Source organism: Nicotiana sylvestris, chromosome 7 (genome assembly GCF_000393655.2).
Source record: "Nicotiana sylvestris chromosome 7, ASM39365v2, whole genome shotgun sequence".
Classification (NCBI taxonomy): Eukaryota; Viridiplantae; Streptophyta; class Magnoliopsida; order Solanales; family Solanaceae; genus Nicotiana; species Nicotiana sylvestris.
This window is the reverse complement of record NC_091063.1, coordinates 90,794,949-90,822,570: the sequence shown is the minus strand read 5'-3', so window position 1 is coordinate 90,822,570 and position 27,622 is coordinate 90,794,949. Positions and strand designations below refer to the sequence as shown.

General features: G+C 37.7%; 1 protein-coding gene and 1 pseudogene across 1 annotated transcript; one reads left to right on the top strand and one right to left on the bottom strand.

Moving 5' to 3' along the window:
* Positions 1-2,844: 2,844 nt before the first annotated feature.
* LOC138873424 (uncharacterized) lies at positions 2,845-3,216 on the bottom strand. The gene has a single exon (XM_070151894.1). The coding sequence runs from the start codon at positions 3,214-3,216 to the stop codon at positions 2,845-2,847; it is 372 nt and encodes a 123-aa protein (XP_070007995.1).
* Positions 3,217-4,822: 1,606 nt separating this feature from the next.
* Positions 4,823-14,020, top strand: LOC104216905 (uncharacterized; annotated as a pseudogene).
* The last annotated feature ends 13,602 nt before the right edge of the window (positions 14,021-27,622 follow it).

The window sequence follows — 27,622 nt, the reverse complement described above, 5'->3', positions numbered from 1 at the left end:
AAATTATCACCATTTAACGGAATCTAGAAATCTAAGGCTAAAGAATTCTTAAGTTTGACCGGAGATTTAAATTTTTGATACCGGGGTCGAAAACTCCAGTTCTAAAAATTTTCATAGCTTCGTTATGTCATTTTTGACTTGTGTGCAAAATTTGAAATCAATCGGATTTGATTTGATAGGTTTTTGCATCGAATATAGAAGTTGGATATTCCTAGTTTCATTAGGCTTGAATTGGGGTGTGATTCGCGGTTTTAACGTTATTTGATGTGATTTGAGGTTTCGACTAAGTTCGTATGATGTTTTAGGACTGGTTGATGCATTTTGTCGAGGTTCCGAGGGCCTCGGGTGGATTTTGGAAGGTTAACGGATATAAAAAGGCTGTTGATATTTTCTGGGCAGTTTCTGCATTTTTCGCACGTGTGAACAGTGACCGCACCTGCGTGAATAGTAGCCATGTACAGTAGCGTGTACAATATCTATGAACAGTAGTCATGAACAGTATTCGTGACAGTAACCACGAAAATTCTGGACAGAATGTTAAGTTCTGAAAATGGGACTTAGTCCCATTTTCCATTTTTACCAAATTGGAGCTTGGGGAGAGGCGATTTTTGGAGAAAACAACGGGGTAAGTGTTCTTAACTTAATTTTGGTTAGATTACCCGAATCTATTACTAGTTATGGCATTAAATCTGTGAATTTAGTTGGAAGAGTTTGAAAACCCTCTCGGATAGATTTAAGAATTTAAGGGCCGAAATATTATCGAAATTTAGTAATTTTGGTATGGTTAGACTCGTGGTTGGATGGGGGTTCATATTCCGTAATTTTTGCTGGGTTCCGAGACGTGGGCCCCACAAGCAAAATTTTAGCGCAATTTCATATTTTTAGTGGAAAATGTAGAATTTCATATGGAATTAATTTCTATAATTTTTATTGATTGAATCAAATTATTGTGGCTAGATTCGAGGTATTCGGAGGTCGATTTGAGAGGAAAAGGCATTGCGGAGTAGGATTTTGCTCGAATTGAGGTAAGTAACAGTTATAAATCTGGTCGAGGGTATGAAACCCCGGACATTGTGTCAGATAACTATTTTGGAGGTGACACACATGCTATGTGACGGGCGTGTGGGCGTGCACCGTTGGGATTGTGACTTGGTCCGTCCCGCGAGACTGTGGAATTAATTGGCCTACTGTTTAATATATGTTCCCTCTGTTTTCATAAAAATTAACTGTACTTCATGTTAGAAATCATGTTTAGGCCTTATGTGATCACTGTTGAGACCTACGAGGTAGTGTACTTGCTGAATTAGCTGCTAATTGTTGTTTTGTACTCAGTCATAACTTTTCTTGCTTATTATGCCTCCGTCTGTTATTGTTCATTGTTGATATATGATATTACTTATGTTTGAGCCGTTTAAACGATTTTTGAGAGCCCAAGAAACTAGAGAGATTGATGATTGAGTGAGGCCGAGGGCTTAAGTGTGAGGTTATTGATACTATAGCACGTGAGTTATCAGTGCGGATCCAGATATTATATTATAGCACGTGAGTTGTCCGTGCAGATATAGATATTATTATAGCACGTGAGTTGTCCGTGCGGATCCAGATATTATTATAGCATGTGAGTTGTCCGTGCAACACATGAGTTGTCCGTGCAACACATGAGTTGTCCGTGCGGATCCAGATATTATTATAGCATGTGAGTTGTCCGTGCAACACATGAGTTGTCCGTGCGGATCCAGATATTATTATAGCACGTGAGTTATCCGTGCAACACGTGAGTTGTTCGTGCAGTTTGTAGCGCTTGGGCTGAAGGAGCCCCTCCGGAGTCTGCACATCCCAGTGAGCGCAGTCGACTATATATATATGGATCGGGCTGCACGCTGCAGCGGTTATTATGGGGTACCTGCTGAGTGTGAGTGCTGATTGATGAGAGTTGAGTCATGAGGGACTAAGAGGCTTGCCCGAGGGGCTATATATACATACATACGAGTGATGTTTTGCCCGATGGGCTTGTTTTGTGAAATTTCTGTCTTCACTATCTTTATACTAAGCCTCTATTAAAAATGTTAAACAAATATTTTGAACAACTTTCATTGGAACTGAAGTTTTTTTTACTAGATGTTTGGAATTAAATTATTGATTTGGTTTTGTTATTTCCACTGAAAATTTTAAGTTATGAGATGAGCTTAGTAACTGTTGCCTTGAGAGGCTATATTTGTTTTCAGTTAATTGCTGCACTTAGATGCTATTTATCCTTATAGTACATATTTATGGAATATTTGATATCTGGGTTATTTGAGTACGCACTGATGAGACTTAAACTGTTAAATTGAAAGTATGGCTATTCTTATTGAAAGTTATTGAGATAACTGTATTTGTATAGCTCGTCACTACTTATCAGTTCCTTATTTATTTCTGTTACTTACTGAATTGGTGTACTCACGTTACCCCCTGTACCTCGTGTACAGATCTAGACACTTCTGGTCACGGTGGTTGCTGATTGAGGAGTCAGACTCAGTAGACTATTGAGGTAGCTGCATGACGTTCGCTAACCTTGACTCTCCTTTCCTTTCATATTCTACTGTTCTATATTTTCAGACAGTGTTTTATCAGTCAGATGTTGTTATCATTTAGATGCTCATGCACTCAGTGACACCGGGTTTTGAGGATGGATTGTATAGTATTTTTGGAGTTATATTCTATTTTTTTTAAAAAGGATTTCTTTAATATTAACTGCTTCCGTCTTTATTTAAAAGTTCTACTGTGTTGAGATGTCTAGTTGAGGCTTGCCTAGTTCCACAATAGGCGCCATCACGACAGGTGAGATTTTGGGCCGTGACAAAACTAAACCAAATGTCTTGGTGTACGACAAATATTTGCCCAATGCCCTTTTCCACCGCGACGATAACATTCAGTTTCTGAACCATTTGCCTTTGGCTTCTCATCTTTCCCTTTCCACTTTTGGTAGTTATCTACTTCAGGCAATGGTGTGGACCCAGTGGGTCGATTTTCGTGATTTCTCATGAGCAAGTCATTATTTAGTTTAGCCACAAGGAGAAGAGAAATCAACTCAGAGTACTTCTTGAAACCTTTCTCTCTGTACTGCTTTTGCAGGACCATATTGGAGGCATGAAATGTTGTAAACATTTTTACAAGCATATCATAGTCAGTGATAGTTTCTCCATAGAGTTTCAATTTAGAAGTAATTCTGAACATCGCAGAATTATATTCAGAAACAGACTTAAAGTCTTGAAGCCTCAGATGAGCCCAATCATATCGTGTTTGTGGAAGAGTGACCAACTTTAAGTTGTCATATCTTTCCTTTAAGTCATTCCACAAAACAAGTGGATCTTTGACTTGAGATATTCTATTTTCAACCCTTCATCAAGGTGATGGCGCAAGAAAATCAAGGCCTTAGCGCAGTCTTAGGTGGATGCTTTAGTTTTGTCTTTAATGGCGTCTCTAATATGGGTGGGCATATTTCGGTCGGAACCGAATAAACCGACCGAACCAAAAAAAATTTTATTTCGATTTCGGTTATTCAGTTTGTTCGGTCAATTTCGATTTAAAATTTCAAAATTTTGGTTTTTCGGTTCGGTTTTTGGTTATTAAGTTTTTTAGTTTGGTTAACCGAAAAACCGAATTATTAGCATATATGTTCTTTAAGTTATATATAGGCTAAACCCATAGGTAATAAATTAATACTATTAGGTCCAATCTATCAAAGACTCAACCCAATTAAGTAAGTTCATCAACTTTCCAATCTTAAAGACTTTCAGTCTATTAAAATTTCCATAACATATGTGATAGATACTGAGAGAATTTCACACAGAGTTATAATTTACACTATGTTTGAATTTTATGATCCATAATAGTGTGCAAAGTTTAGCCAACAATTTTGAAGTTTTGTGAAAAATCAACAAATTCGCCGGTCGTATTATTACATAGAAGGAGTCCAATATGATAATGTTCAAACCGAAAACCGAACCGAAATTAGGAAAACCAAACTTATTTCAGTTCGATTTCGGTTACTACTTTTACAAAACCGAAAACCGAATAACCGAATCGAATTTCTTCAAACCGAACCGAACCGACCGAATTCTCACCCCTAGTCTCTAAGACCTATTGCATCTAAATGGATTTCAGCATCCAACACCCATGTCATATAGTTCTTGCCCGAAATTTCAAGGGCAACGAACTTTCTTTTCATAATATCAGTCATAATTAAAAGAGGAGAAAAGTTGTACCTTAATCTTCTTGAGACGGTAGAATCTCGTGCTGATAACGTGTAATAAAACAATAAAAGTAGAAGAATAATATTGCAGAGAAAGAGATTAATTCTTATTGAATTTATAGATGATTTACAATAGGGTAAAACCCTCTATTTATAGGGGAAAAATGACTTAGACACAAAGTAAAACTTTCTAAAAGATAGACATTCACTCTATCTTTTTTTTTATATATATATATACTCCTTCCGTTTCATATTATATGATGTAGTTTGACTCGGCACAGAGTTTAAGAAAAAAGAATAAGACTTTTGAAACTTGTGGTCTTAAAAGTTTAAGGGGTAAAAAGTTTACGGGGCCATGACATTTGTGTGGCTATAAAAGCTTCTCATTAAGGGTAAATTAGTAAAATGAAAGAGTTTAAAGTTGAATTATTTATAAATTTAGAAATGTATCATTTATTGTAAAACAGACTAAAAAGAAAAGTATCTCATTTAATTTCTCATTTAATTTGAAACGGACGAAATATATATATATATATATATATATATATATATATATATATATATATATGAGAATGGCGAAGACAAAAAGAGAGGGAAACTCAATTTACTAAGAAAAAAGAAAGAAAGAGAGGAACTCCCATCGATTCAAAAGCTGAAGCTCTGAAAAGGCACCAAGTCCACCGAAACTCTCCAATTTATTGTTCCATTCAAGGTAATTTCATGCCTCAAATCATAGATAATTTGTAGAATTTGTGACGAGTAAGATTTTGACCTAGGTATTGATATTGGGCATTTCAAAAATTGCAGCAGTTTCTTTTGTGTTTATTGACAGAGTTTCCTTTGGGTTAGTGATGTTCAAGTTATTTTCTCTTCTGGAAAATTTTAATGGAAATGCCGAATTCTTCCTACCTAAATTTTTATTTTCTCTCTCTGGTTTCAAAAAAGTTTAGGCTGGAATCCTTTTACTGGACATACAGAGAACATCGAAAACATGTACTTAAAGAAATAAGACATTTTTTTGTAACAGCAAACAGGGATAGGAAGAAGGATCTTATTTATTGACTTGGAGAAAGCATATGGCAAGGTTCCTAGGGAGATTCTCTGGAAATGCCTGGAGGCAAAATGTATGCCGGTAGCTTACATTAGAGCGATCAAGGACATGTATGATGGATCTAAGACTCGGGTTAGGACTGTGGGAGGCGACTCGGAGCATTTCCCGGTTGTTATGGGGTTACATAAAGGATCTGCGTTCAGCCCGTTCTTATTTGCCCTGGTGATGGATGCACTGACACACCATATTCAAGGGGAGGTGTTATGGTGTATGTTATTCGCTGACGACATAGTTCTGATTGATGAGACGCGAGTCAGTGTAAATGACAGGCTGGAAGTTTGGAGACATACCCTTGAGTCTAAGGGTTTCAAGTTGAGCAGGACTAAGATAGAATACCTGGAATGCAAGTTCAGCGTCGAGTCGGGAGAAGTGGGCGTGGACGTGAGGCTTGGATCACAGGTCATCCCCAAGAGTAGTAGCTTTAAGTACCTGGGGTCGATTATCCAGAGGGACGAAGAGATTGATGGGGACGTCACTCACCGTATAGGGGTGGGGTGGATAAAATGGAGGTTAGCATCAGCAGTCCTGTGTGACAAGAGAGTGCCACCGTTAATCAAAGGTAAGTTCTATAGAGCTGTGGTTAGACCGACCATGTTGTATGGTGCAGAGTGTTGGCCGGTTAAGAACTCTCATATACAGAAGATGAAAGTGGCAAAGATGAGGATGTTGAGGTGGATATGGGGGCATACTAGGTTTGATAAGATTAAAAATGAAGTTGTTCGAGAGAAGGTGAACGTGGCGCCTATGGATGACAAAATGCGGGAAGCGAGGCTCATATGGTTCGGGCACGTGCGGAGGAGGAGCCCTGATGCTCCGGTGAGGAGGTGCGAGAGTTTGGCCTTGGCGGGAACGAGAAGAGGTAGAGGGCGACTTAAGAAGTATTGGGGAGAGATGATTAGACAAGACATGACGCTGCTGCGGATTTCCGAGGACATGGCCCTTGATAGGAATGTGTAGAGGTCGAGCATTAAGGTTGTAGGTTAGGACGTAGTCGAGCTCATGGGTGAGGCTAATTGATAGGGGTGGCCTTAGACTGCTAGAGGTTTATGTTGTGTTCTCGCTATCCTTACGTTTTCATAGCATCAAGGCTTATTTTTTGGTTTTGTTATTGCATTTCAACTATTTTCTAGTTCTTATGATGTTGTTGTTATTTCTTTGGTTTCTGTCTGATGGTACTAATATATTGTCCCTTCTCTTCTCGTCTTTTCCGTCTTCTTGAGCTGAGGGTCTTTCAGAAATAACCTCTCTACTCTTTCGGGGTAGGAGTAAGGTCTGCGTACACACTACCCTCCCCAGACCCTACTTGTAGGATTGTACTGGGTCGTTGTTGTTGTTTGTAACAACAATACTAAACTTGTGGTTTTACAGGTATGCCTAAGAGAAAGAGGTATCCTCCTAAGAGTCGTTCTAGGCCAACTCAAATTCAACGTGATGCTCAAAATCAACCTGAAGGACAAAGTCTTTCACAAACTCAGGCTGAAGCCGAAAATCCTCTGTCCACTTACAAGAGAAAGTCCAATAAGTATTGGATAGTTGATGTGATTGGTATATAGTTTTAAATTTTAATATATTGGATACTAATATATTGGATGCTAATAATAGATTGATTGACTTTGCATGTTAGATGAGGAGGGAGTTGTAAAGGAAACAAATTTGCGGGTGCAAGACATGTTTGTACTTCCTATGGGAAAGAAGGTTGTCTTGGAGTGGAATAATCGCAACCAACCAGTTGGAGAGTCAGCTGGCCTTTTGGGAGGATTTCTAGGTTCAATTGCAAGCAACTTTGAATATTTTCCTATTGGTTTTGAGAAATGGCCTAAGATTCCTAAAACATACAAGGAGCACGTTTGGACTAACACTATAAAGGTAGTATGATATATAGTTAACTAACTAGATATGATTTATTATTTGTTTTATTTACTAACCTTTAATTTATTATGTTTGTCTTGAAGCCAAAATTTCAAGTAAATGATGAGATGAACAAGAAGTATATACTCGGAAATATTGGGAGGAAATGGAGGGACAAGCGCATTAAGTTATTTGATGAAAATTATGACCCATCACTTGGTAAGGATGCCAATATCGACTTGCCACCGGCTGGGATCAGTAAAGACCAATGGGCACTTTTCTTAAACTACAGATTGAATGAGAAAACTATGGTAAATAAGCATAAATTGAAAATGTTCTAGTAATAGGTACAACTTTTTTGATCTTTCTTGTTTTTTGTTAATAATGCAGGAGATTTCTTGTAAAAATCGTGTAAATCGACAAAAACAAACTGTTCCTCATATTCTTGGGTCGAGGTCAATAGCTAGAACGATGCATGAACTGGTATAGTTAATCTATCGTTGACCTTTGCTAATTTTACAATTAAGTTTATTTCATGACCTTACTAATTCGATACAAAATGCTAGGAAATTAAAGCCGAGAGACCTTATACTAGAGGGCAAATGTATTCTATTGCCCACAAGAAAAAAGATGGGTCTTTTGTTAATGATGAGGCTAGGCAAAGGAATGTAAGTACAACATCTTATTTATGAGTTTGTATAGTCATTGGAATATTATTAGTTAATTTGCAAGGACGATTACATTATTAATGGTATATGCAGGAACAATTAAATATGCAGGCAGATGGGACTTCTTCTAAAGCAGATACCTATATAAATGTCTTTGGGAAAGAACACCCAGGACGGGTTTGAGGTATGGGATTTGGTGTATGCCCATCTCAGCTCTTCAGATCCACTTGTAGTTCTGGGGGATCGACAGTGTCTTCATCCAGTGGTGTCCCGTCAAATACTGAATGGCAAGCAATGAAATTAGAGTTGCAAGACAGTAATTCAAAGGTTAAAGCATTGGAGTCAGAATTGCAAAAGAATAAATCAAGATTTAAAGTTTTGGAGGATCAAATGTCTTATATTTATCAAAACTTTGTGGGTCAAAGGCCGTTTGGTTTTCCTAACTCTATTGCCAATCAGGTAAACTCATGTTTTGACTTGTTGGATGATTAAACTCTTTAAGTTATTCCTTGTAAATGTTCACTAGTTTTGCTTTAGACTTTTGAGTTATGTGAACTTATGTTGTGTTGAAGTTCGTATTACAATGAACCCATTGGAAGAAGACTCTCAATAAATTGATCTTGAGAAATTATCAGCTCCAGTTAAACTACTAACTTAATTTCATCATCTTACAGATTAGGACTAAGAAAATTTACTTCAGTATAAAAAAAGTTACTAGATCAGATTAGTTGTTGGCTATTCTCTCTCTCTCTCTTTTTTTTTTTTTTTGTTGGGTTTGGGGTGGGGGGCAGGGATGGTGTCTGGACTAATTTTTGCGCACTTCGACTATTCCACCGGGCACCTTGTACCTCCCAACCAGCACAAGTACTAGGTTGGTCTGCCCACTAAGACTTAGGTAGATGGGGAAAAAAATCACCTAACATATTTTTTTTCTTTGTTGGGATTTGAACCACGATCTCCAAGGTTTGCAATCACTTCATTGACCACTAGGCCATACCCTTGGGTGCTTAATTCCCGGCTGTTCTTCTTGAGTAATGAACAATTGATCAGTTTGGCTGCATTTGCGATTTACTGGATGCTATGAACTTTCTGCCGAAACTCCTTGTATATTTGTGCTGTCATGGGTTGATGAGATATGGAGTTTCCAGTCCTATGCGTACTGTAGCAGTGATTTTTGCTGATAGATACCAAATTGGTCTCTGACGAACAGGATTCTTGCTAAAGGTTAATTTATCTGAACCTTTTTTCTTTCAAACACTTCTGTTTTATCTTTTCATACTGGGGGAGGATAGGGAGGATTACCAAATTAGATTGAATATCCAGCAGAATGATGTTCTTTAGGTTTTGAGTACAATTTTCTTCCTCTTTTAAACGTCAACCCGAAGTTCCTGTCAACTGAATTGTCTTCTACCATTTTCAATCACATGAAACTCCAAAGGTGGCTGTCAAAATAGCATAGAGGTAAAATAACTTGAATACAGGAATACATTTTTGTTTAGGGTTTTCAAGGCCTCTCTCGAAATCGCAGAAATTATTCTGATCCTTTTTTCTGTTGACGTTGCTGATAAGAGAAATAAGGTTATGCAAGGTTATATGTGGGCATCTTGGATCATGTACTAAATACTTTTATTCTTGTTGACAGTCTGCAGGTTGAGCTTACTTTTGACATTATTGGTAGCTATAGAGATTTAATGCACTTGCTCTTTTAGTTACGGTTTGCATTTGTGTTATTTTGAGATCTATTTGTCTTATTGGGAGAGAGTGCATTAAGGTTATATTCAATCCGGTGCTTACATGATAATTTACATGTATTGATCTATGGACGAAGTAGTAGGAGAAGAGGTCTAGGCACCAAGTGCACAGTGTTTTTGTTAATAAAGTCTTCATTTGGTCTAGGAAAGTTCCTTGTAAACTGATACTCACGGCTAGCTGCCTGAAATATCATCAGTGCCTTTGTTATATGTAACCCGAAATGAACAAAGGGGAAAGCTTCCATGTTTGCCGGTAGCCCAATTTTATTTGATTATCTCCCTTTCATGGTTTCTTCTGGCTGGTTATGCAATCTCGGTCTATGCAAGGTTTTCTTATTAGAGAAGTCAAAACATGCTTCTGACCTATTATGAAAGTTATTCAGGATAACGGGAATGATATTATTCTACATGAATATATTTTGTCTTTGTTTAATTACTTCCTTGGTAAGCACCACCTCTCTGTTATGTGTGATCAGTATTAAGTGAGGGCATTTAAAGAGTTAAAACACTGTACCATACATGGTTTAATTTGCTAGACACCTTCTCTGCAGAGCAAATTTGGCATGTCACACTGAAACCTTTTTTGAACAAAAATTCAATTCCTTCCCATCTTTTTGCGGGGTCTAACTTGACTAAGGTTAAGGTACAATGAGTTGCTAATCATGATTAGTTCTTGCTGTGAATTTACTAGCTTTATTATTGTTTAATTTCAGGTTGCAGACTTAAGTTCACCAGTAGAAAGACAACATTCATCATCTGCTAGTCACGAACCGCAAGGTTGAGGCACTTCAGCTGCTGCCTGGTTCTCTGTTCAGGAACAAGTGAATTGATGCCTTAGTACTTTTAGCAGTATTAGAATTACACTATGTGTAATGATATTTGATAATGAATTTATGTCAACATAATTAGCCTAAGCAACAAATTTGTGGTAAATTTTAAAGGTTGTGAAAAAGAGGCTTTTGCTCTTTTTATGAAAATTGATAGTAGAAGGAAGAATAGCAGAGCTGAACTAGCTGAATCAGCATTGGAGACTCGTTCAACTCCAAGATGGAAGGTACAAAGGAACTCAAAGGTTTAGTTAATTTTGATGTCAAATTCAAAAGCAATTGGGAGAGAAATATGGGGAAGTTACAATCAATTGGTGCTCCATGAAGATAAACATAATCTCATGGAACGTTAGGGGGATAAACAATAGGGGGGAAAAGAGCACTTTGAAGAGTCTAATACACATGTGGAAAACAGATATCTACTGTCTGCAAGAAACCAAGGTAGAAGGGGATATAGAGGAGTTTGTGAAGCAGTTATGGGCAAATAGATGGGTAAAATATGAATGTTTACAGGCTAGTGATACTAGAGGGGGAATTTTAATGATGTGGGATAGTAGAATTTGGGCAAATAGATGGGTAAAATATGAATGTTTACAGGCTAGTGATACTAGAGGGGGAATTTTAATGATGTGGGATAGTAGAATTTGGAAGGGGGAAGTTACATGTACAGGATTACATTCCTTGACATGTAACTTCATGGCTATGACTCATGATTTTTCTTGGCATCTAACAGGGGTGTATGATCCAAACAGCAAGAAGGAAAGGCAAGGGATGTGGGAAGAAATTGGAGCAGCTAGAGGGCTTTGTGGAGATCTCTGGGTAGTATGTGGAGATTTTATCACCCCCTAGGTATATTTCAGAAAAGAAGAATTGTACCACCCTAACTAGAGTGTGATTGATTTCTCAAATTTCATTGATGATATGGAATTGGTAGACCTTCCTTTAATTGGAGGCATGTACACAAGGAACTGGGGGCACTCAAGATTCTTCTTCCAGGATTGATAGATTCCTCATCTCCACAAGTTGGAATGAGGAATTCAGGAGTATTAAGCAGTCTATCCAACAGAGGGTAGATTCAGATCATTTTCCTCTCTCCTTGCAATGTGATGACTGGAAATACAACAAATCGTATTGCAAGTTTGAAAACTGGTGGCTAGGTGTAGAGGGTTTTAATGATCAAGTGAAGACATGGTGGGATTCTTTTGTAATTGTAGGTAGACCAGATTACATCTTGGCAAGCAAATTGAAAGTTCTGAAAGGAAAATTAAAGGAATGGAATCTAACTAAGCATGAGAATCTGGAGGCCACCAAGTCCAATATCCTTAATCAGATCTCAGAGTTGGACATAATTCAGGAGTAGAGAAATTTGAATGAAGAGGAAGTTTTACTGAAAGCAAACCTATTCAGGGCATTTGAAGAGGTTGCAAAAAATGAGGAGATAGCTTGGAGACAAAGGTCCAGAGCCTTGTGGCTGAAAGAGGGTGACAAAAATACTAAATTCTTTCAAAGGACTGCAAATGCACATAATAGATACAACAATATAGATCAGCTAGTGGCAAATGGTGTAACATTGGAAGATCCACTAGCAATTAAAGAGGAGGTAGTGAGGTTTTATCAGCAACTTTTTACTGAGTCTGAACATTGAAGACCAATTTTCAACATGATAGATGGTCCACAAATCACTGATCAAGAGCAAGATTGGCTCCAAAGACCTTTTGGAGAACAGGAGGTGCGTGAATGCATTAAACTTTGTGCTATTGATAAAAGCCCAGGGCCCGATGGTTTTAGCATGGGTTTCTATTCTCAAAGTTGGGACATCATCAAGGGTGACATAATGCAAGCTATCCAAAATTTTCACAGTCGAGAGTACTTTGAAAAGAGTCTAAATGCAAGCTACATAGCCTTGATACCAAAGAGAAATGGGGCAAAGGAGTTAAAAGATTATATACCTATAAGTTTAATCGGCAGCGTGTATAAGATCATCTCCAAACTTCTGACGGAAAGATTAAAATCAGTGATCTCTAAATTGATTGGCAAACATCAAATGACTTTCATCAAAGGAAGACAAATAATGGATGCTGCTCTTGTTGCTAATGAATGTGTGAATTCTAGATTAAAGGGGAAAAAGCCAGGAATATTGTGCAAATTAGACATAGAAAAAGCTTTTGACCATGTGAATTGGGATTTTCTCATAAATATGCTGAAGCAGATGGGTTTTGGCACAAAATGGAATAACTGGATTAAATTTTGTGTCAGTACAACTAGATTCTCAGTGTTGATTAACGAGTCACCTGAAGGTTTCTTTCCTGCTCAAAGGGGATTGAGGCAGGGAGATCCTTTATCTCCTTTCCTCTTCATTATAGCCATTGAGGGATTGAACAACATGCTCTATACAGCCCAGTAGAATAATTGGATTAGAGGATTCAAGGTTAACAACAGACAAGGAGGCAGCACGGAGATCACTCATCTACTTTATGCAGATGATACTATCATCCTATGTGATGCAGAGGTAGATCAAATGAGGATGTTAAGAGTTATCTTAACAATTTTTGAACGGATATCTGGGCTTCACATTAATTGGAGAAAGAGCCTAATTTATCCGGTTAATGAAGCTCAGCAAATCTAGCAACTCGCTGGGATCCTTGGTGGTGAAATTGGTGTTTTTCCAACAATATACCTTGGAATGCCTTTGGGGGCCAAATGCAGATCCATTGATATATGGAATGGGGTCCTGGAGAAATGTAAAAAGAAACCAGCAAGGTGGAAAAGTCAATACCTCTCTCTAGGAGGCAGGTTAGTCCTCATCAACAGTGTACTTGATGCTCTTCCTACATATATGATGTCCTTATTCCCTATCCCACCAAAGATAGAGAGGAGAATGATGCTTTAAGGAGGAACTTTCTATGGCAAGGCAACAAATAAAAAAGAGGGTACCATTTAAAACAGGGAGGCTTGGGAATCAAAAACTTGAACATAACCAAAGTCTTCTTATCAAATGGTTGTGGAAATAAACTAATGAAGAACATTCACTATGGAGGATGGTAATTAAAGATAAAAATGGGGAAGAGGGGCCTTGGAAAACAAAGAAAGTAACCTCTCAATATGGGGTAAGTGTTTGGAAGGCAATTAGAGCACTTTGAAAAATTTTCAGGAACAAAATTAGCTTTAGAGTGGGGACACCTCTTTTCGGGAAGACAACTGGCTGGGGCATGAGCCTTTGAAGACAATGTATCCTGATATTTTTTTCATAAATCAACAGCAAAAGGCCACTATCAACGATGTTTGGTCAGCTCAAGGATGAAATCTCACTTATAGAAGATTTTTAAATGATTGGGAGATCACTAGATTCACAGATTTCTACAACACACTCAATCAGTTTACGGGGGTGAATTTGAATGTTGATAAGGCATGGTGAAGGTTCTCTGTTAAATCTTCTTATCAAGTGCTTAATCAAACAAACATAATGGTTGATCTTTGGCCATGGAAACACATATGGAAAGTCAAAATCCCTTACAAAGTGGCATGTTTTGTTTGGTTGGTAGTTAAACAGGCATGTTTAACACAGGACAATTTAAAGAAAAGAGGTGTGCAATTGTGCTCAAGATGTCATCTATGTGGAAGAAAAGCAGAAACTAATAGTCACCTATTCTTACACTGCATAGTGACTGCACAAATTTGGAACATATTCCTAGATCTAACATGGATATACTGGGTCATGCCAAATAGCACCAAGGACCTGCTGTCATGCTGGAATAAGGTGAGAAGAAGTGCAAGTGAGAAGAATAGTTAGGATCTGATTCGTGCCTGCATATGGTGGACTATCTGGAAAGAGAGAAATTCAAGATGTTTTGAAGACAATGCCAGCTCAACTCAGAAGAAAAAAATGAACTGCCTACTATTATTTCATTTTTGGTGTAAACAAGAATACACAATGGACACAGAAGCTTTAATAGATGTTCTAGGGACTCTATAAGAAGATAGGAATTTTTGTTGTATATTTTGGTCCATTTCTCTGTAATTATGGCCAGCACAGCCTTTGTGCTTCTGAATATAAAATTTTTTACCATCTCAAAAAAAAAAAAAAATTTCCATTTTAAAATTTAGAGCATTGATTGATCTGACTTTGTTATTATTTATTATTAATGTTTGTGAATGTATTGATGGATTAAAAAAACAAGGAAATGGGCCTTCCATTTACAGTGTTGAAATTTAAGAAGTATCTTTTTCAATTATCTTAGGTATAAAAGATAGATCTCTTATACGTAAAAGCAGATTTCCCATATATAAAAAAAGAGATGTGGTCTTAAAACTAAAAACAAGTTTTGTAATGACCCGCAAAACCATTTGACCTATTTCAGTGGTTTGAAAATTGCCTAACAAATACAAGCAAAATATTAGAAAAAACTGAATATATCGCATCGTTTCTTGGGATGATCCATGGCTGCCTAGTAATATGTGATGCCCATGACGGAGGGCAGGCTGATGAAGGTGGGTCAAGCAGAACTGACAAGCTTCTAGGCTGGCAAAATTCTGAAGAAGGTGCACATGTCACCTTACGCAATCTCACATCGGAATGAGAAGAGGAAAGCAAAGAATCTTATAAGGCATGACACAAGTTCACATGGTACACGTGCTTTTAGGGCCCGAGGTGGTGTAGCCCGAAAGACAAATCCGTACGGGCCACGGCCTTAAGCGGACAATACATGACATAGGCTTGGGCTTCTTCATACATTATTTTGTCAAGCGGATTGCGTGGGAAAGAATATTTGACTCATTTGAGATTATACGAGTTCAGGGAAGTATGAAGTCAGATATGGATATCATCTTGCTAAGCTTATGTTGTCAAATCCTAAGAATTGTATTAATAATCCTGTTAGCAACAAACATGTTTTCTCAAAAGCTTTCTGGATTCATCTTAATTTGGTCACTGATGATTAAAAACAAGCTGAAATGATTTTGAAAGCTAGAAATGATTGTGTCTTTAATTATACTATGTTGAGTGAAGCTGAGATTGTAAAAACAGCACTGTATGATTTTAATAACTGTATGTCTTTAATATACCTGGAAGAAGATTCATACTATAAGCTATGTTCGATGGAAAAAAAAGGTACTGTAAATTGTTTGCGGTGGTTGTTCTGGAGATTAGTTCGCTCAAATGACCTCTCCACGATTCTAATTGCAGTGATTGTCAAACCTCTTTTTTATAGCGATTTTAACTGTCGCTAAACTCTTTTTAAACCGTCACTAATCACCAAACTTTTATAGTGGATGCACACATGTGGGTTGGATGGAATTTTGAGTTTGAACCTTGAGATTGGAGAAATTTTTAATAAGGAGCATTTAACCTTTTTTTTTGCTTATATTCTGTAAAGGGGTAGTGGGAGAGGTAGGAGACTATAAGGTACAGTTGGGGTATTGTTTAACCCAAATAATGTTTTTCAAGGTCAAAGTAATAAATTTTATGCGAGGGGCCACAAGCAATCGATTCGATCCAAAAGATATAAATTTTGCGTTAACACAATATGATAGAAAAGTGAAAAATAAATTCAATGACAGATAATATAATAAAAATAAAGCAGAGAAGAAATAATTCTTATTGAATGATCCTTGATAGGATGTTGAGCCGAACAAAGCTTGAAAGGTCGAACTATGGCTAACTTGGGAGCAAGATGCTATGAATTACAATGCATAGAATTGTAGAGAAGAAAATTAAATTCCCTTGATGGTGATAAAAGTGTGTCTATTTATAGGGCTAAATCTAAGTAACCATTCTCCTTGAATTATGAGTCCATTATGAGCATTTACTCAATTCATCTGTTACTTTTGGAAGACTTGTAACAACTATGTAAATGCTAGAATTCCATAACTGATGAGTTAATTCTGAAGCTGATGAGTTAATTCCATAACTGATGAGTCAATCCCGTGCATGTTGAGTCAATCTCGTAATTTATTGCCTTGTTCTAACCGTTACAATAATTTATTGCATTTATTGTACATTACATAATTGATTTGTAACTGATGACATAATGATGATAAATCCCATGTAATCCGGGAATTGATTCTTTCTTCATTTGTAATTATGAGCTATTCTACCGTAACTGATCCGGAGCTATTCTATGATGGCCAATTCCGAGACAAACAGTTACATTACGAATATGCTTGGTTCTGAGGGGGTTTCACATGTCATCTTTACATGTCATTCTTCACTTTTCTCATAATTTTGCTGATATGTGTCGCCATTTAATAGACCCACGTGGCGAATCTATTTTTCACTAATACAGATAGTCCCCCCACTTTCCAGTTACTCTTGTAATGTGACCGGAAAGTGGAAAATTTTATCTTTTTCACTCTTGCCTCTGCCTCTTTAAAAATCTTACCGGAAAACCCAATAGGGACAAAAACCGGCGAAGGAAAAAAAGCAGTGCAGAACTTAGGAATTCAGACGACAATGTCGTCACTTATTTTCCTTTTGTCAATGACCGGTCGGTGCTGAAAAAGTATCACTACTACAGAATTAAATCTCGGATTTTTAACATTCATCCGGAAGTTTAATCTTTGAGTTTTGACTCTTGGATTTTTAGTTGTACCTGAAACTTTTATAACCTCACAGCCTTAGAGACCGAGAATTTTAATAAGCAGGACTTTTTTTACTTCTGATTTTGATAAAGTCCAGAAATTTTATACATCTGGTTAACTTTACGATCAAGACATCCGCTCGTTAGTCATTTGATTGGTTGACTTTAGAAGAAGATTACTATGGGTACTGGTTCTAGAGAGTGTCCTTGCACTTCTTCCAAATAAAAATTTTACAAGGGGAGGAAAGAGCATTCCTAGGATAGTCAGAGTAATCCCCGAACCAATCCCTAGCCTACTCAGTTTCATCTCCAAGCTAGATGATATTTCCATTATTATGGCAGATGATAGAGAGAATTCTTTGATTTGAGAAAGATAGAAGTACTATAGTCACGCTTGTCTTGATATTATTTGGTACTGCAGGGAATTTATCCGGGTACTAACGTTTCTTGGCACGATGAATTCATTTGAGTGCTCATATTTAGTCTTATAGACTATATATGTGTGCATGGTTTCATATGCGATGTCTAAAAGTTGCACCTTTGGGTGTTTGACTTTTAAATAAAAGAGGGCCCTTTTATATATTTTAAAAGGACGTATCCTTTTTACTTAGGTGTAAAATTGGATTGATTAATCCGAGTAAACTTTTAGTTTGAGGGAATATTAATCCCGATAGAATTTATGGGAGTATTGACCCCATTAAGATTTATGGGAGTATTGATCCCGGTATGACATTGAGCCTGAGGGAATATTGATCCTGAATATATGTATATCTTAGTAGATGTAATGAGCCGGCCGATTGTTTTGAGTGTTGCAGTCCCATTTCCCCATTTACTGCTTATTTTATGCTCCATTGTTGTTATGTGACTTGTCGGGGTAGTCGATTTGGTTCCAGGAATATTTCAGAATAAGTTGATACACTTAGTCTCAAGGTTGGAAGCTTAAGTCGAAAAAGTTGATCGAATATTGACTTATGTATAAATGACTCCAGAATGGAGTTTTGATGGTTCTGATAGCTCCGTATGGTGATTTTCGACTTAGGAGTGTGTCCGAATAATGATTTGGAGGTCCGCAGTTGATTTTGGCTTGAAATAGCGAAAGTTGGAAATTGAGAAGTTTGATCGAGAGATGACTTTGTGGTTACCGGGCTAGAATTTCGGTTCTGGAAGTTGTAATAGGTCCGTTGCATCACTTATGACTTGTGTGCAAAATTTGAGGTTAATCGGAGTTAATTTGATAGGTTTCGGCATCGATTGTATAAGTTGAAATTTCTTAGTTTTTGTTAGGCTTGAATTGAGGTGCGATTCGTATTTTTTATGTTGTTTGATGTAATTTGAGGCCTCTAATAAGTTCGTATCGTGTTTAGGACTTGTTGCTTTGTTTGGTTGAGGTCTCGGAGGCCTCGGGTGGAGTTCGGATGGTTAACGGATCAAAGTTTGGACTCGAGGGAATGCTGGATTTTGAGTTTTGGTGCTATCACACCTGCGATTGAATTGGTCGTAGGTGCGTGACTGCAGAAGTGATAGAATGAGCGTAGAAGCGTACAGGAAGGAATCTGGGCAGTGATCGCAGGTGCGATGATTTGGTCCGCACCTGTGAGATCACAGATGCGGAATAAGGTCGCAGGTGCGAAGGGGCGTGTGGCAACAGACTCCGTAGAAGCGGACGATGCCTCGTAGAAGTGCACCCGCAGATGCGGAGAATTGGCCGCATATGCGCATGGTCGGGGGTTGAGTGGGCATCGCTGAAGCAAAATTTTGTCGTGCATGTAAGACCGCAGGGTAAATGGTCCGCGGAAGTGAATACCTCTGGGCAGAATATTAATTCGAGGGTTCAGAGAGTTTTTAATCATTTTGGACGTTTTAAGCTCGGACTAAGGTAATTTTTAGAGGGATTTCTTGAGGTAAGTCAATTATGATCATTTTTATTCAATAATATTGTTTTCCTGTTAAATTTCTCCACCTAGTTTGTGTGTTTTTTAGGTGGAATTTCTGGAGTTTTAAGCTAGGGATTGAAGAGTTAAATTTGGGGATTTGAGTAATGATTTGGTACTGGAATTTGGTAAATTTAGTATGTCTGGCCTCGTGGTTGAATAGGCTTCCAAATTTTGTAACTTTTATCCCATATTCGAGACGTGAGCCCAGGGGTTGAATTTTGAATTGACTTTTTGACTTTTGATTAAGAACTTATCGTTTTCATATGGCATTGATTCCTATAGTTTGAGTTGATTGTATCGAATTATTTGAGGCTAGATTCGAGGCATTCTGGATCCGATTCACAAGGCAAGGGCTTGTTGGAATAGAGATTTTGGGTTTGAGGTAAGTAACACTTCTAAAATTAGTTCTGAGGGTATAAATTCCTAAAATTACGTGCTATGTGGTTGGTATTGAGGTGACACGCATTCTAGGTGATAAACGTATGGGCGTGCACCATTGTAATTGTGATTCTGTCAATTCCGTGGAACTGTGTGGTTGTCTTATCTGAATATTATCACTGTACCCAATGTGTTAGAGAACTTGAGCTGTGATTTATATTAGAAATCATGTTTACGCTATGTGTTGGTGCTATTGGGACCCATAGTGGTCATTTTTGCTGTTGAGTTATTTGCTTAATTGCAGTTATGTACTTAGTCGCATTCTTCATTGCATATCATATCTCAGTCTCTGTTATCATACCTTGTCACATCATCATTGATCTGGGCGGGTTAGCATGAGTATTATGAGCCCGAGAGACTGGAGAGATTGATGATTGAGTGAGGTTGAGGGTCTGTTTGTGAGTGATATTTGTGGGATCGGGTTGCACGTCGCAACAAGCTTTATATTGATTCATGTCGTGATTGGATTATTATAGCGCTTGGGCTGGATCTGCCCCTCCAGATTCGGCACACCCACAGTGAGCGCAATTGCTATTGATCTACGATGGGATCGGGTTGCGTGCCGCAACAGGATTTATTAGCGTTTTGGCGTGAACTACATGGGCTGAATTTGCCAAGTATAGTGCTAAGTGATTGAGTGTGATGAGTGAGAATTGAGACTGTCACACCTCCTTTTTACCTACACCCGAAGGTGATATAAGGGAGTTTTTCCAATTAAAGGACAATCGAAACAGGATTTATTATTAAAGATTTAGAGTCGCCATTTGGGAGATTTATGGTGTCCTAAGTCACCGGTTGAATCCCGAATCGAGGAAAAAATTTGACTCTGTATTACAGTCCGCGAACCAGAAATCTGAGTAAGGAATTCTGTTAACCCAGGAGAAGGTGTTAGGCATTCCCGAGTTCCGTGGTTCTAGCACGGTTGCTCAACTGTTACATTTGGCTTAAATTATCTGATTTTAACAATTATGAACTTATGCGCAAATTTTAAGCTTAACCGCTTTTATTCATTTTTAAAGAAAATTGCAACGTCATTAAAACAAGTCTTGAACCACGTCACATAAATGCACCCGTGGTTTTTGGACATACTTTAACATCGTTGGGATTTGGATTTGGGTCACATAAATGCGCACCCGAGTTTAGGGAGGTAATGTTATTAAAATACGCGCCTAAAGAGACTAACGCGTTATTATTTTGGGGAAGGCCGTGAAATTCGCTAAACGGCCCATCCCGAAATCTAAGTATTTTAATATATACAATTATCGAGGGCCCCGCAATCTAGGTGCTTTATTTGAGAGGCTCATCTCGTTCATTATTTAAAGGGCAAACCTAAGAGCAACTATGATTCTCTACTTTATTTGTCTCAAAAATAAAAGAAAGAGTCCTAGTTAATTATGTATTGACTTATAATACGTTGAACTTTGAATTGAATTCTTCCAGCCAAGTCCAAATAATTAATTTGCTTGTTCACGATTGTAGCAACCAGGCATTTCAGCCACCAGCGTTTGGGCTCAAAGTCGTGGATCAGTTCTAGAGCCCAACGTTCTTTTAATCTCCCCTAGGAGACCTTTCTGTGAGTTGAGAATCTTTGGGTTTGTTTGCCACGCATTCAAGCCCAATCTCCATGGTCCAAAAATTTCAGACTTTAACCAAACAAACTTACACTAATGCCTCGATCCTTTCCTTCAATATGCAATTAGTGGGCGAATCATAATAACTCAATATCGAAGCTAGAAGAGATGCAACTTCTGAACTATGACTACATGATATCTAGGCTAGGGTTATTGATACTAAACAATGAAGTATAAACCATTTCTACTATCTATTATACATGGAATTAATGGTACGAGCATAGACATTCTTCCTAACCTTTTAGGCTTCAACATATTCCAGTTTTAATACTTTATAGAACAGGGTGCCATACTTGGACTATACTAAAATTGAACCACACTAAAGTCGATTCTATTGAAGAGAATATGCATAGGTTAATAGTCCATATACACAGTATCTCAAGTATTCAATTAACTTTACATACCTCAAATATTCAGATAAGAAAGAAAGAGCAACATGGTTCCCAGAATACACTACTTGTACTAGGATGAAACAGACTAAACTAACTACTTTCACATTATGCTACTGGATTCCAAACAAGTTGTTATTGAAGACTGAAGGCCAAAGATCATTCATTCATCAAGCTTCATGTAATTACAACTTTACATATTTCTGTATCTCATCTTCTATGGATTCAAGGGATACATGGAAATGGCAATACAATGAGAAGAGAAGGAGGTCAGCAACAGGCTAGTAGCAGTCAATACAACAGCAATACACCAGCAGCAGCGACTCAATCAATACTCCAGAAAAACCCAGAAAGGTTGTAAACCAACAGCAACAGCAAATACCAAGACAAACAGATTCAACCAAGCTTGTATTAAACCCAAAACTGAACCAGTAGACCACTGAACCACTTAAGCAATCAAAAGGAATGAGAATCACTGTCCAAAATTCGAATTACACCTACGGATGCAATGAAACAGTATCTTTCTTTTGGTTTTCTGTTCTTAAACTCTCCAGCACTCTCTAAAAGAAACTGATTATTTAAAACTCTCAAAAACTGGCCTCAACTCTCCTCAAAGATTCTTTTAAATTTAACCTCTGAAAACTGATCCTAAAAGCCCTCAAATAAAACTGATCTTTTGGACCCTCAAAACTGCTCTCTAAGACTGATTAGAGAGGAACCAAAAGCAGAACCTCTCTCAAACTCCTAAGGTCTCAAAATGCAGAACCTTTTGAACTCTTTTAACTCTCTAAAAAAACTGATCAAAGACTGATCTCCCTTCTCTCAAAAATCAGCCCCTAACTCTGTCCTAAGTCCCTCCATTTATACCCAAGCACTGACCCTGCCAGCTCGTAAGAGCACTCAGGCAGAATTAAGAAACTAATTCTGCCCATGATATTCTTTAGAACTCCACTAAAGTATGTTTTGTTCCCCATTAACCATTCTCTTTTCTTTATTTAATTCACTTGTTCCCCACTAACCCTTGTCTTTTCTTTATTTAAAGTTCAAGCAGGTATGGGCAGCATATTTTAATCAATTCCTTTTAAGCCTCCCCATACCATTATGTTTTGTTCCCCACTAACACATTAGATTAATGGTTAATTAAGTACTTTACTGAAAGCTCACTTAGCAAGACCATTTGCCAAACTTTTAAACCCCCAAAATACCCTTGAAGACCCTGTGACTGCAGCTATAACCAATTCTCCTAAGTTCTGAATGCAACCTTATAACTCACTACTATCTAATTAACATTATCATACCAACACTAAATTCAAACCAATGTCAGATTCATTTCAGACCCTAAACAGTAGGATTCAATTCATCAAACTCAACAACAGTTTAAGCTTGAACCAGGTTGAATCAAATAGCAACAAAATAAAGGCCAAGGATTTTAATGATTCAGAACACCCTTACAGGGAATGACACAGTAGGTTTAGGTGACAACCAAAACAACAGTTCATGTATTTTCAAAGCATTTCAACTGACCAAGCAATTCAAAACAATGTGACGACCGACTAAGCGATTCAAACATTGTGATGAACTAATCTTTAATTTTAGCAAAAGGACAAACTTAGTTTATCGATTGCAAAATCAGAAATGTTCTAACAAATCGACAAACTGACTAGCTTCAACAATTGACTAAAATTAACGAGTCAACACCAATTACCAAACCAAAACAAATTGACGTGACAGGAAATTAATCCGAAAAGACACATATAGAATGAAGCCTAAAAACTGAGATGAAACAGAGAATAGAGAAAAAAAAAGAGAAAATGAGGAAAATGAAAGCTAAATGACAAACTCCAAATGGAAATGGGAAATACCTAAGATGAACATCCAGCTCGGCTTGAACAAAATCCGGCATCTTTTGATTTTGGTCGGAATAGGTCTTAATCATGAGTTCTCAAATGAGAACACACGAATAAAACCTATTTCGGCCTCAAATCTTCAATACAGGCTCTTGATTTGAAAACTCAACGTTCCTTCATTCGAAGTGAGATTCGACAAACTCCGGTTTGATTCGAGGGGAAGTAGGGGTGGTTTAGGGACGAGGGAAGTTAGGTGGACGTTAGGTGTTCGCCTAGAATCGATTGAATTAGTTAGGGTTTTTTGGTCGATCTTTGATTGAAGATTCGAAGGCCCTGATCAGGATTCGAGGGGAATGGTTAGAGGGGTTAGGTTTAGGAGGTCATGGGGAGGCTGGGGTGTGAATTTGGTGGTGAACGGAGCACTGGCCGTCGGGTTTCAGGCGGTGGAGTATGGTGGCAGCTATTAGGGTTTTTGGTTGTTTGGTCTCTCTGAAAGAGACGACTGAACGAAGGGGGGTGTTTGGAAATAAGAGGGGGTAATGGGTCTGTGGTATTTTGGTATATTAGATTGAAGGGATTAATGTGAGCCGTTGGATTACAAAAAATCCAACGGCTGTGATCAAGCCCAAGCAAAACGGGGTCATTTTGTTTAAGTGCTGGGGCGGGTTTGGGCTGGACCGGGTACAGGGACGGGATTGGGCTGGATTTGGTGTGTTCTGGTTTGGGCCTAAAGAAATTTGGCCTGGTTCCGATTCCTCCTCTCTTTCTTTCATTTTTTTTCTTTTATTTCCTTTTTTTTAATTCCTAATTACAAAAAATTCTAAATTAAATTGTACAACCAAAATAAACTTAAAAATACTAATTAACCCTTAATAATAATTATCACACAAAATTAAATATCAATTAAAAATAAAATCACACAATTTGACATTAAATGCTAAAAATGCAAAGTAAATTATTTTTTTGTGTTTTTTTCATTTTTGTAAAACAAACTTGATTACTTCTAATTGTAAAATTAAATCCTAAATGCAAATGCGACATATTTTTGTATTTTTTTTAATTTAACGGATAAAACATGCTTAGACAAATGCAAACAATACAAGAAAAATAACACAAAATCCACAAAAATTGCAAACAACACAATACTATTTTATTTTGAATTTTGGGAATAATTCTCATATAGGGCAAAAATCACGTGCTCACAGCTGCCCCTCTTTGTCTGAAAACACGAAGAGTTTTCGTGCAAAGATAAAGTGAGCGGATACGAGCGATTTTTGCCCGTTTGAGTACTCCGTGTGAAGCATTTTTTGAAAGATTTGACCGAACCTCTGCTTCAAAGGTTTCCTACATATCCCTGGCTAAAAGGGAATCAGGTCAATGTAGTTCAGGAAGTTTTGGTAGCTGGGACTACCATGGGACTGTGATTTTGCTGTTACTGCTGTTGCATGCTGCTGCTACTGCTTACCGACCTCCTTATTACACCATGCTATAAGAAAACAAGAAGGTAGACTAAACTATGAATTACAAACTCCAATATCTTCAGCTTGATCTTGCATCTCTTGTTGCCTTGCTGTCTTGTTGATTTGTGTTTCCTCCATTGTTTCTTTACTTCTGGCTCGACTTGTGGTCTTCCTTCTGATTTCTGCTGGGGATTTTTGTTGTAACCCTCCGCTTTACTGACTTCAAACTTCAATGTATTCCTCTGTTATATGGGCGGGCTCCCAACTTCAAAACTTGAAAAATGTAAAGACTGAAATGTATTCCTCGGCTCCCAACTTCAAAACTTGAAATGTAAAGACTGAAATGTATTCCTCTGTTATATGGGCGGGCCCCCAACTTCAAAACTTGAAATGTAAAGACTGAAATGTATTCCTCTGTTATATGGGCGGGCTCCCAACTTCAAAACTCGAAATGTACATACTGAAATGTATTCCTCTGTTATATGGGCGGGCTCCCAACTTCAAAACTTGAAATGTATTCCCTGCTCTCCAGGCGGGCTCCTGAATGCTAGACTTGAAATGTATTCCCTGCTCTCCAGGCGGGCTCCTGACCGCTAAAAATTGACTTGCTTCTCCCTGTTCTCCAAGCGGGTCCCTGATTTCAACAAAAGTAGACAAAACAAAGAAAATTTTCTGCCCCAGTTTGGTAGCTGGGCGCATATGTGAGTATTAAACTGAATCATATTACCAAATATTACTAAGAATTTGAAAGCTATGTCCCATTATCCAGGGGGGTCCGGACAACTCTTAACTAAACGACAATTTTAAATCTAAGCTATATCTTTTAATGGTATGACTTCCGCTAAATCTTGTTATCTAAGAGGGTCTTAAACTACTCCCCATTATCCAGGAGGGTCCTGACAACTCTTAACTAAACGACAATTTTAAATCTAAGTTATATCTTCTAAAGGTGTTACTTCCGCTAAATCTTGTTATCTAAAAGGGTCGGTCGTAAACTATTCCCCATTATCCAGGAGGGTCCTGACAACTCTTAATTGAACAACAATTTTAAAGCTAAATTATATCTACTGAAGGTTTGTCTTATGCTAAATCTTGTTATCCAAGCCAGTTTTAAACTACGTCCCATTATCCAGGAGGGTCCTAACAATCAAAAATCAAGTCTTATCTTAAGAGTGACAATTTTACGGCTAAACTATATTACCCTACAACAGAACTTATGCTAAATCTTATTATCTAATGGAAATCTTAAAGCTAGGTCCTATTATTCAGGAGGGTACTGAAAACTCCTAATTGAATCCTATCTTAAACATGCAATCTTTGAAACCAACTTATATTCCTTTGAGGTACATTTATGCTAGATTTTTCTATTTATGATTGTTTCATTTTTTTAAACTAGGTCCGATTTTCTAGGAGGGTCCTGACAACTCCTAGCTGAATTCTATCTACAGAAAAAAAATTTGAAACCAACTTATATTCTTTTGGGGTACATTTATGCTAGATGTTACTACTCATGATTGTTTTGAATTTTAAACTAAGTCCCATTTTCCAGGAGGGTCCTAAAAATTTCAAATTAAATCTCACCTTAAGAGTGACAACTTCAAAGCTAAATCATATTTCCTAAAGGTAAAACTTACGCTAAATCTTATTTTCTATGAAGGTCTTAGAACTAAATCCCATTATCCAGGAGGGTCCTGAACACTTAAAACTAAATCCCATTATCCAGGAGGGTCTTGAAGAGCCGAGAATGAACTTACCTAAGCCATGCTTTCTTTCTGGAGGATCTCTGCAGAACGAATAAAATTCCTTGCCTCTGAACCATGATTTTCCTCATTGAGGGTTCCTACAGATCGAACAAATTTTCCTTTCCCCTTCTCCAACCGCCTTTGTGCTGACAAAATTTGGGCATGACACTTGAAAAAAAAATTCAAACTTCCAAGCTTTGATTTGGACACAATTTTCGTCCCTGTTTCAAACAAAGAAAATGTGTGAGTTTATAAATATGGTGGTTGGTTTGTGGCCTTGACTTTGAGGGCGATTGCTCCTTCACTTCCTATGATAACTTTGGTTTCAACTTGAAAGACCTTGCCTGTTTATTAACTGACCACTTTCTCTGTCACCCTTATCACAGAAAATACCTCTGATCCATTCAGACCCAATACCTTCTATCTGTTGCATTGCTCATGAACCGACATCTACCAAACCTTTGTGTTTCACATGATCCCCACGGTATATTGATTATTACCAACTTCAATGCACACATTGTTCTTTCCCGATTTAAATCACTGGACTTGGTCTTGAGGTCTATTGCTCCATTGCTTGCCATGATAGCTTTGATTTCTGTATGGAAGATCTTGCTTGTCACTGGTTTACCACCTTTTTTTCCTTGTATTTCACATGGATCCCAATGCATGTTGATTGTTACCAACTCAGTGTATATGTTGTTCTTCCTTGACTTAAACCACTGGCCCTGGCCTTGAGGTCTACTGCTCCCTCGCTTGCCATGATAACTTTGATTTCTGCTTGGAAGACCTCGCTTGCCACTAGTTAACCACTTTTGTCAATCTTAACACAGAAGATACATTTGATCCGTTCACCTAACACCCTCTATTTGTTGCATTGTCTATGGATTGATATGTACCAAAGCTTTGTATTTCACAAGGATCCCAAAGCAAGTTGATTGTTACCAGTTCAGTGTGCTTGTTGTTCTTTACTGACTTATGATGCTTTGATGTGCTAGCCAGATCTTATTTTGTGCACTTGGAAAGCTGGTGGTAAATTTTGAAGTCATTTCTCACTTGTTTGGACCAAACAGACTCAGAAAAAGGAAGTAAACACGACAAAAGAAACAAAGTAAAGGACAAGGGAAAGAGATGATTCCTAAAAAGAAAACTACAAATGAGAAACCTATC

Bases quoted from the DNA above. Each gene is read 5' to 3' on its own strand.
- LOC138873424 (XM_070151894.1), bottom strand. From the start codon at position 3,216: ATGTTCAGAATTACTTCTAAATTGAAACTCTATGGAGAAACTATCACT.